This window comes from Myotis brandtii, unplaced genomic scaffold (assembly GCF_000412655.1).
Source record: "Myotis brandtii unplaced genomic scaffold, ASM41265v1 scaffold1074, whole genome shotgun sequence".
Lineage (NCBI taxonomy): Eukaryota > Metazoa > Chordata > Mammalia > Chiroptera > Vespertilionidae > Myotis > Myotis brandtii.
This window is the reverse complement of record NW_005353653.1, coordinates 722,500-733,354: the sequence shown is the minus strand read 5'-3', so window position 1 is coordinate 733,354 and position 10,855 is coordinate 722,500. Positions and strand designations below refer to the sequence as shown.

Sequence of the window (10,855 nt, the reverse complement as noted above, 5' to 3'; positions counted from 1 at the left end):
TGGGGGAGGAGGAGGCCCAGAGGCGGGGGGGGGAGTGCCAAGACACACTGGAGCTGAGGATTATCTGATGTGTTGACTCTGGGAAATGACTGAGAGGCTACTGACAGGCGGCGAGCACTAGCAAATGGTACACATAACCCCACTAACAAGCCACCACACAGCAACCACTCAACTTTCACACAGCCTGTGTCATAGTTTAATTGGGGGAGGAGGAGGCCCAGAGGCGGGGGGGGGAGTGCCAAGACACACTGGAGCTGAGGATTATCTGATGTGTTGACTCTGGGAAATGACTGAGAGGCTACTGACAGGTGGCGAGCACTAGCAAATGGTACACATAACCCCACTAACAAGCCACCACACAGCAACCACTCAACTTTCACACAGCCTGTGTCTTCATAGTTTAACTGAATTTCCAAAGGGGCCTCTCCCACCCCCTGCACTCTGTGAACACAGGTCTGTGGAGAAGAAGGCAAAAATGAGGCTAACGAGCTGGTCACAGTAAGTCCTGCACTCACACTTGGACCACAGGGAGCCTGTAGAAGGTTCTGGCACAGGGAGGTTACAATCTCGCATCGTGTGTGGCTTCCGGGGAACCAGCAGGTGACTGTCCCACTAAGTGACATCCGGCAGCGAGACACCACCGAGCTAAAGGTGCTGCAACAATGTGCATCAGAAACAACCTTCACAAAAGCTGAAGGGATCCCTAACCAGGAGTCTGCTCACTCAGGGGATGAGTCGGACTCGCTAGTTTCTTAACGTCTTCATCAGAGTTTCAACATTCAAAGACACTGCAGAGAAGGATGACCCAGTTACTGAATAGGGAGGCGGGCCTTGGGGGGAAGCAGAGATCGAAGTGTTTTGTTTTGTTTTGGGGGTTTTCCAATCAGTTTAATTTGAGAAGTATGTATGGGACACCTAATTATTTGCCTATTATTGTGATACGCCCAGCGGTGGAGTCAACGTAGCATGCATGACCCCCACACAAGGCTCACACGTCACTATGGGCAGAAGATATTTACACGCATGAAACATGTAGGAAGCAATGGCCAGCCAATCAGTCAAGAATCAGAAGGTACTTCACTGAGGCTGGGAAAGAGATCGACATCATGTAAAGGCTCCGTGAGGAGGGGCTGGAGGAGGAAGCCCGCACTCAGGGGCCTATGAGCATATGGGAGCTCCTGGCTCCACCTGGGAGCCTGAGCCTGTGCCTTTACGGCCACCACCACCCGGGATTCCGTCGCAGGGAGCGGGGGTCGGGCTCGGAGAAACACTGACCTCATCCTGGTCTCTCCAGCTGTGAAACCCATGCCCTGTCTGTTGGACGGTGGGCGTTGCTGGAGGGAAGTAGGGGAACCTTGTCCTCCAAGGTCAAGGAGGACAGAGGACTCTGACAAAGCAAACCGGGCGGAAGGAACTTGGTGAGAGCAGGCGCGGAGCCGCAGCGGGCCCAGCACGGGTGTGAGAAGCGATGGGCAGGGCAGGGGCTGGTCTAGCCCCTGGACCGAGGACAAAAGGAAGCACTGAAGCCTCTGAACAGGGCAGGGCAGTGGCGTGGGACTCATCTGGGAGGAGGAAAAGCAGGTGGCGGCCGAGGAGTTTGCCAACAAAAGCCTGGCAAACAACTCTTGGGATAACTGAGCCTGAAGCAGCACCCTTGCCTCTGGATGCAGCTAAGGGCGCGCACCGGATGGGGTCTCCTGCGGCCCAGCCTCCTGCGGCCCGGCCTCTGCACATGTTCAGCCGCTGCTGATCCGGCCACTAGATGGCAGGCTCCCCCGCCTTTCAGTAGGAGAGCCGCCCATAAGCAGGGAAGCTGGGCTCCCGCCCACACCAACACCAACCCTCCCCCCCCACCACCACCACCACCACCGCTCCCATGGCAGTTCCTGGGAGGAGAGCAAAGGTGCCCCAACGCAGCGGGTGGGAGACGGGAGGCTGCCCTCTCTCGCAGGAAGATCAGAGAGCAATTATAGGAGACGAGACACCCCAGTTCCAGTTCCCGTTCCCATGAGTCCCCCTGCTCTGGAGTGAGGAGCAGCCTGGCCTCTGAGCTCAAAGTTCCAGAGAGCAGGCACCAGCCTGGCCCTACAGTGCCAGGGTGACCCCGAGGTCCTCCCCGCAGAGCAGGTGCCAGGGTGACCCCGAGGTCCTCCCCGCAGAGCAGGTGCCAGGGTGACCCCGAGGTCCTCCCCGCAGAGCAGGTGCCAGGGTGACCCCAAGGTCCTCCCGGCAGAGCAGGTGCCGGGCAGAGGGCGCTGCACTCACCGGGCGAAGGGCAGGCTTCCTCGTCTGAGCCGTCCGCACAGTCCCGGTAGCCATCGCACACCCAGATGTCCATCACGCAGGCCCCGCCGCTGCAGCGGAAGTAATTAGGTGGACATGTGGCAGGCCCAGGAGTGGGGGAGGGGAGAATGTGTGAATCTGAGGAAGCACCAAGAAAAAAAAGAAAGAGTTACAAGAAGTTCAATCTGAGGCCAAAATAGGTCCCAAACTCGTGTGGACGCCCATTTCAGCTGCACCACCCAGCTCCGTGTCCAGCGAGGTTCTGAGCCGCAGCTCCTCTCAAAACCATCAGCCTGGCGGTCGGAGCGGACCCTGCTTTTCCTCTCCGGAGCAGCACCTCACCTGCGGTATCTGACTTGAGCTAATCACACTCGGATGCATTTGCTTTGAAAGGAAGGTGACTCAGACGCACAGGTGGGGGGTGGAACACTGTTCTGGTTAATTCCACCCATGACAGCCACCCAGAGGCCTGGCTCAGAGACAAGGAAACCAAAAGCAAAAGGGACAGCATGCACTGCACCGAGGCCCATGGCTCCAAGGCCCCGGAGCACCAGGCACGTGGCTCCGAGGCCCCGGGCACCTGGGTCCAATGAGGCACCAGGCACCAGGCACATGGCTCTGAAGCCCCGGGCACCTGGGTCCAATGAGGCACCAGGCACGTGGCTCGAGGCACATGGCACCTGAAGAGCCTGTTAAAATGTGGGCTCTGGGTGAGGTCGGACATTCTGACTGCGCTGAGGAAAGACCAAGGCTGCTGGTCTGCAGGCCACACCAGGAGCAGCCAGGCCCCAGGTCCTTCCTGCGCCTGCGAACTGTGGGGTGCGTAGCCCCAGAAACAGAAGCAGCCACTCTAGTATCCAACTAAGAAGGGGACAGAATTCAGAGAGCTACCCCCCGAGTCACTAAAGGGGCCGGGCCCCTCCAAGGCCGGCTGTGGGCGGCGCTGGGACCACCTACCTGCACAGGCCTCCTCGTCGGACCAGTCCCCGCAGTCGTTCTCGCGGTCGCACCTCCACCGGCTGGGGATGCAGCGGCCATTCTCACACCGGAACTGGAAGTGGCGGGAGCAGTTGGGGGCTTCGGTGGGGTTTTCTGGGGAAAAACACAGCATCAGCTGTGGGCCCCGCCCAGCGTGAACGTGAAGCTGCGATGTAGGCACAGCCTCCTCCACACCGAGTGGATCAGGCAGCCTCTGGGACCCAGAGGCGACACACTCAGTGAGAGCCCACCTTCCCGGACCCGACTCAGGTGTCTCGGACCCACACGTCCATGGAACTTGCAAATGACACCGAGTGTTCACTTTTCACACTTTACCGAAGGCACGGCCTTGCCCCTGATAACACAGTGGTAACAGTGCTGCTGTTCCACTGGCATCTACAACCTGTAGGAGCAGAGGGGAAGCCTCCTCCGCAATATTTACCACTTAACGCCTCCCTCCCACCTCACACAGAGCGCCAGGTCCCCGACTCAGTGAAATGGAATAAGCCACCTCTAGCCCTGCCAGGGGTCAGGGCCAGTTCACACTCAGTTTCCTACATGGAGATTCAAGAACTGGCAGGAAATACTGCCAAGAAAGGCGGCAGTGAAGGTGGGGTGCAAAGGCGCTAGTGAGGGCCCCTCCTCCACCACAGGGGCCGCGGCCCCAGAGCAGGCGTGGGAGGCACGGACCTGCGGCCTCCCCACAGCTGGCTTCGTCCGAGTAGTCGCCGCAATCATCCATGCCGTCACACTTCCAGACCACACTGATGCACACGCCGTTCTGACACTGGAAACTGAACTCGTCACAATCCTTGTGGAACTCGGGGTCTTGGGCTGGACAAGAGACAAATGTCCATGAGATCCCGGCTACCTCATCACCGAAGAGTTCCTAGTGACGCGGCTGTGGCAGGAGGAGGAGGGAGTCTCCATCCAGAGACTGTCGCTGGATATGTCCTGAAAGCAGGTCAGTGGTGAAGGCGTCCCCCGTATCTCAGAATTCGGAGATAAGGTCATTATTTATTTACTAGAGGCCTGGTGCACGGATTCATGCACCGGTGGGGGTCCCTCGCCCTAGCCTGCGGGGATCAGGCGAGACCAGCTCTCCGACATCCCCTGAAGAGTCCCAGATTGCAAGAGGGCACAGACCAGGCCGAGGGACCCCACCGGTGCATGGTCAGGGCCGGGGAGGGACCATGGGGGGCTCCCGGGCATGTCCGGCCCATCTCACCCAGTCTCCATCAGCCGGACCCCAGTAGCAAGCTAACCTACCGGTTGGAGCATCTGCCCCCAGTGGTCAGTGCATGTAATAGTGACTGGTCGAATGGTCGGACACTTAGCATATTAGGCTTTTATTATATGGGATTATTATTTTTTTTGTTAATCCTCACCCAAGGATAATTTTCCATTGGTTTTCAGGGAGTGTGGAAGAGAGAGGGAAAGACAGAGAGAAATATCGATGTGAGAGAAACACATCGACTGGTTGCCTCCTGTACGCACCCCGACCAGGGCCCAGGTTGGGGAGAGCCAGCAATCAAGGTAGGTGCCCTTGCCCAGACTCTAACCCGGGACCCTTCAGTCTGGGCTGATGCTCTATCCACTGAGCCAAACCAGCCAGGGCTGTAGATAAGGTCTTAAGTTAAGGTGAGGTTATCAGGGTGAAATTCTGACTCAGTATGACTAAGGTCCTTAAAAGGAGAGGAGATGGGGACACAGACAGGCACAGGGAGACCATGTGAGGACCTGGGAGATGCTGGGCACCTACACATCGAGGAGACAGGCTTCGGAGGAGAGCAAACCTGCCAACACTCTGAGCCTGAGTCCCAGGCTCCCGGGCCAGAGGAAATGCATTTCTGACATTTAAGCTGCAGTCCATAGTCCCTCATTGGGGCCGCCCAAGCCAACGAATGCTGCACGCACTTCCTGCAGGGCCATCCCAGCAGGTGGCCCAGCAGACACCAGGCTCCGCCTGCTCGGGGCACCCTCGGTCCCGGGAGACAGGCAGGAAGGCTGACACACTGTGCAACATGGGACAAGAGCTGTGAAGCCATGAGCAGGCGAGGCCTCCAGGGATGGGAAGGAGAGCCCGTCAAACCCAGGTCACGCCCCGTCTCTCCTGTGTGTGCACCAGCAGCTACTAAGCATGACTCCTGAAGCAGGAAACATGTGTCCTCCTCAGAAAATGCAAGACCAGCCCTAGCTGGTTTGGCTCAGTGGATAGAGCGTCAGCCTGCAGACCGAAGGATCCTGGGTTCAATTCCAGTCAAGGGCACATGCTTAGGTTGTGGGCTCAATCTCCAGTAGGGGGTGTGTAGGAGGCAGCTGATCAATGATTCTCTCTCATCATTGATGTTTCTATTCCTCTCTTCCTCTTCCTTCCTCTCTGAAATCAATAAAATATTAAAATGTTGAAAATAAAAAAGGAAATGCAAGACTGGAAATGTAAAATCAAATCTGTAACTAGAGGCAGCACCTCCCCACGTGAACCCGCCCCCAGGGCCGCCCACTCACAGCAGCCTGCAAAGGCAGCGTCCTCGTCCGAGCCGTCCCGGCACTGCACGACCCCGTCACACACCATGGAGTGGAACAGGCACTGCTGGCGGTTCTTGCACACGAAGTCCATGAAGCGGGTGCAGAGTGGCTCTGAAAGGGGCGGAGGAGAGGCCCTGAGCACAGGGTGGGAGCTCACGGGCCCTGGGCCCACGCACCTGGCACAGTGCTCGCCCGGGAAGCAGCAGCGAGAGCCGCCATGTACCGAGCGTGTGGTTTATGGCAAGCCCTGACCTGAGCACCTGATGCCAAAGGACATGACTGAGCTCTCAACACAATCCCATAAGCTTTCACTGTCCTGCTTCCAAATGGGAACAGGGGCGGCGGCAGTACCAGGAAGTGTTCTGCAAGCTGAGGAGGGCGGAGCCAAAGCCGAACTCCAAAGCTGACATCCCAGCCCAGGATCCCAGCCACTGTTAGTGTGATAGTGACTCACACAGGGGCTGACACGCTGCTGTGAGGGCCCCGTGTCAGACTGAACTGTAACCACCTCCCCTCAATGTGTACGCTGAAGCCCTAACTCCCAGTGGGACTGTATTTGGAGACAGGCCTTCAAAGGGGCAATTAAGGTAAATGAAGTAAATACAGTTAAAAGAGGCAAATGGACGCTACATGGGCCAGGGCAGAGCTCAGATCCAATAGGACCAGTATTACTATTTTTTTTAATACATTTTTATTGATTTCAGAGAGGAAGGGAGAGGGAGAGAGAAACATCAATGATGAGAGAGAATCACTGATTGGCTGCCTCCTGCATGCCCCACTGGGCATGGAGCCCACCACTTGGGCATGTGCCCTGATGGGGAATTGAACCATGACCTCCTGGTTCATAGGTCGACACTCAACCACTGAGCCACACCGGCCGGGCAGGAACAGTGTTCTTACGAGAAGAAAGACCGGAGACGCAAGCCCAGAGCCGAGGCCACATGAGAACGCAGAGGTCAGTCGGGGGCCTGGACTCAGCCTCAGCCACCAGGGCGCCCCCCCCGCCCCCCCGGCCACCTGCAGGTTCTGTCTCGCCAGCCTTCATCGCCGCAGGAGACAAGCCCTGAACCAAATGCACCTCCAGTGGCTCTGCTTCTCGGGAGACTTTCCCTCGCAGTCAGGGGCAGCGCGGTTAAAGCGAAGGACACGTCGCTACCACGGAGATTTCGTCCACGGGGTACTCTCTTCACACCCAACCACCGCGCTCCGGGGGGAGGGGGGCAGACTCACCGCAGCGCTGCTCGTCGGAGCTGTCCGCGCAGTCCCGCAGGCCGTCGCAGTGCTTGCTGGAGGGGAGGCAGGTGCCGTTCGGGCAGCGGAAGCCGTTGCACCTCTTCTCTGAAATGGAAAGAGAAGCGTGGCCACGAGGAAACGCAGGCGCAGGAGGCCCGGACTTGTCCCGCCCCCGAGGGCAGCTTGTCACGCGCCCTCGAAATGACAGGTGTGCGCGCTGTGGCCAGCAGAGCTGCCTGGAGGAACGCAGCCTGCCCGCACGGGAAAGCAACGTCAGCGCCAGCCCTTCACCGAGACCCCGTCCAGACGGCACCTGCGTGTGCAGCCAGCGGGCACTGACCACCAGGAAGAGCTAAGAAACACTGCGGACACATGGCCTCACTCAGGCGTGTGAAAGCAGGTGCAAACAGGCAGCGCACACGCTCGTGGAGAAGCAAACGGCGCAGACCTGAGCCTGCACGTGCCCGGGCTGTGCTGAAGGCCCCGTGCCATTTCCTGGGCGCACAGGTGGGAGCTGGGCGGGAAAGTGTTTACTGTGTAACTTCAATACTTCTCCCATTTCAAACCATGGGAATGTGTTCCCCACTCAAAAAATTCAAGTCCATCTTGTTTAAAGAGTAAAAGCTTCAGTGAAGAGAAAAGAAAACGTCGTCCTGATTAGAAACCTTGGTTTTGGAAGTCCTCTTCCATCACTCACTCTGAATGCTTTATGAATTCTAAGCCAAAGCCCTTTTGGATAATTTGTCCCAGAAACGTGCAGAAACGTGGGTTTCCGCCTTAGCACAGACTCTAGCCCCGGTCAGCTTCCCCAGAGCCGAGCCAGCAGGTCACCGGTGGCCGAGCACACACAGCCTCGGTGCAGCCGCCCCAGGAGGGTCAGGGGTAAGGCAGGAAAATGTGCTTTAAGCCCTGGCCTGTGTGCTCAGTGGATAGAGCGTCGGCATGCAGACCTAAGGGTTCCAGGTTCGATTCCGGTCAAGGGCACATACCTTGGTTACAGGCTACTCCCTGGCCTGGATCCTGGTTGGGGAGCCTGCAGGAGGCAACCAATCCATGTGTTTCTATCACATCGATGTTTCTCTCTGTCTTTCCCTCTCTCTTCCACTCTCTCTAAAAATCAATAAATCAATGGAAAGATATTCATGGGTGAAGATTAAAAAAAGAAGAAGAAAATATGCTTTAATCCTGTAAAAAGTAATCATTCCTAAGAAATTATTTGGGAGACATCAAACAGAAACAGTTAATGAGTGCCGCAGTTGGAGCAATAGGCCAGAGTCTGAAAGCTGAAAAGTATAAAATTAAAACGACATGAGATGACTCACACTCATGAAGCTTGTGAAAGCGAAGGAAAGAGGTGATGCCTAGGGCCACGGGGAGACACAGCTCATCTCGGATGGACATGCTTGTCAGTATAACGACTTGGAAATAATGTCCAGAACCGCTAATGAGAACATGGGACCAGTGAAAACGTGGACCCTACCAGACCACCTGGAGACGCCTGAACGGGGGCCCGAGGCTGGGGGCCTGCGGCAGCCGCAATTCCGGTGCCCTGGGACCAACCCTGCAGACTAAGGGACGGCTACACCTCAGGGTAAAAATACGCCTTTGTTCCCAGGACATGCACAGTTTCACTATGCAAACCAGTGCGACACTGAACACACCTGGAGGTCCAGCCGGGGTGCAGCTAAGTGATAGTAACACAACGGGAATACACATCTGCCACTGGAGTGCTAACTGCACAAACACACATGCGTAACAACGCGTAGACGACGCCCATTCCATGGAAGTTTGGAACGTACGGTGTAAATAATGGGAATAATACACTGGTCTCTGCCTCTGGCTGCTGGCACAGAGCTACTAAAACCCTCGCATTTCCCTGGTGGACACGAGTGTCCTGTTCTTAAATCACACCGGCGGCTCCTGCACAAGGTCAGGAAGCAGGGCCTCCCACCTCCCTGCTCCAGGAGGAGAGAAGGATGGAGACGGGGAGTGCGCCAGGCGGGCCGTGTGGTGAAGATTCCATAGAACCAGAGTCTAGGCCAGCCGTGGGCAAACTACGGCCCGCGGGCCGGATCCGGCCCGTTTGAAATGAATAAAACTAAAAAAAAAAAGACCGTACCCTTTTATGTAATGATGTTTACTTTGAATTTATATTAGTTCACACAAACACTCCATCCATGCTTTTGTTCCGGCCCTCTGGTCCAGTTTAAGAACCCATTGTGGCCTTCGAGTCAAAAAGTTTGCCCACCCCTGGTCTAGGCCCAGAGTGTCCAGGCTGCTGAGCGCTGGTGGGGCTGGGGGGCTGGGGCAGCACCCGGAGAGGCACGGATCTGCCGCCTTCCCACACCTGCCCTGTGCCTCTCTTCTGTCCAATGCTCGCCTCCACCCTCCGTCATCCCTTCCATGATAAACCAGTATTTCTCTGAGGTCTGTGAGACGTTTTAGCAAATGACCAAACCCAGGCAGGGCGTCCTGGGAGCCAGGCTCACAGCTTCGGGCAGGAGTGCAGGGGAAGCTGGGGTTGGGATCGGTGGAGGGGGGGGGGGGGGGGGGGAGGCTTGCAGGACTGAACCTGCGAGGTCAGATTCGAGTAGCTCGGGGAAAACAGTGCCACAATCAGGCCAGGGGACCCCAGCTGGTGCTGGAGAACTGTCCGGAAGCCAAGAATTCTGTGCGCACCCGAGCCGAGGGCAGCCACGGGAGGGCTTTCTGCAGTCGGAGAGCGGGGCAGGGCAGGGAGCCTGGACACTCTGGTGCGAAGCAGCGTTCTCTAGATGGTGCTTCTGCGGCAGCCGTTCTGTGGTGAAGGCGACTGACTATCTCGGGACTCTGTTTAAGTCCATTATGCGGAGAAAGGCCTGTTTGGGACTAGGAGCCATGCTCTCTGAGGCTGCAGCAGGGAAGTCTTTTCACAAAGTACCAGCTCTTCCTTCAAAGCTGCGCAGAAAGCCTGAGCCACGTGCCTGCCTGGGAACTGGCTGCACATCCCGTGTGTCCTATGGCACTGCCATCGTGGGCACAGGCACGCTGCACACTTGGCTGTCAGCGTGGGCACATGGGTACACTTGGCTGTCAGCATGGGCACATGGGAACACTTAGCTGTCAGCGTGGGCACCCGGGTACACTTGGCTGTCAGCGTGGGCACATGGGTACACTTGGCTGTCAGCATGGGCACATGGGAACACTTAGCTGTCAGCGTGGGCACCCGGGTACACTTGGCTGTCAGCGTGGGCACATGGGTACACTTGGCTGTCAGCATGGGCACATGGGAACACTTAGCTGTCAGCGTGGGCACCCGGGTACACTTGGCTGTCAGCGTGGGCACATGGGTACACTTGGCTGTCAGCATGGGCACATGGGAACACTTAGCTGTCAGCGTGGGCACCCGGGTACACTTGGCTGTCAGCGTGGGCACATGGGTACACTTGGCTGTCAGCATGGGCACATGGGAACACTTAGCTGTCAGCGTGGGCACCCGGGTACACTTGGCTGTCAGCGTGGGCACATGGGTACACTTGGCTGTCAGCATGGGCACATGGGAACACTTAGCTGTCAGCGTGGGCACCCGGGTACACTTGGCTGTCAGCGTGGGCACATGGGTACACTTGGCTGTCAGCATGGGCACATGGGAACACTTAGCTGTCAGCGTGGGCACCTGGGCACACTTGGCTGTCAGCGTGGGCACCTGGGCACACTTAGCTGTCAGCGTGGGCACCCGGGTACACTTGGCTGTCAGCGTGGGCACCCGGGCACACTTAGCTGTCAGTGTGGGCACACGGGCACACTTGGCTGTCAGCGTGGGCACCCGGCACACTTGGCTGTCAGCGTGGGC

The 10,855-nt window shown here is 57.4% G+C and overlaps 1 protein-coding gene across 1 annotated transcript in view; it reads right to left on the bottom strand.

Annotated features, from left to right (window-relative positions):
* SORL1 (sortilin-related receptor, L(DLR class) A repeats containing) overlaps positions 1-10,855 on the bottom strand; it is a 136,287-nt gene that overhangs the window by 37,863 nt on the left and 87,569 nt on the right. The window contains exons 28-32 of the mRNA XM_014541910.1: positions 7,021-7,128; positions 5,770-5,901; positions 3,952-4,095; positions 3,241-3,375; positions 2,266-2,421 (exon numbers count right to left, since the gene is read on the bottom strand). Of these exons, the coding sequence (XP_014397396.1) occupies positions 2,266-2,421; positions 3,241-3,375; positions 3,952-4,095; positions 5,770-5,901; positions 7,021-7,128 (675 nt within the window). The remainder of the gene's footprint in view (positions 1-2,265; positions 2,422-3,240; positions 3,376-3,951; positions 4,096-5,769; positions 5,902-7,020; positions 7,129-10,855) is intronic.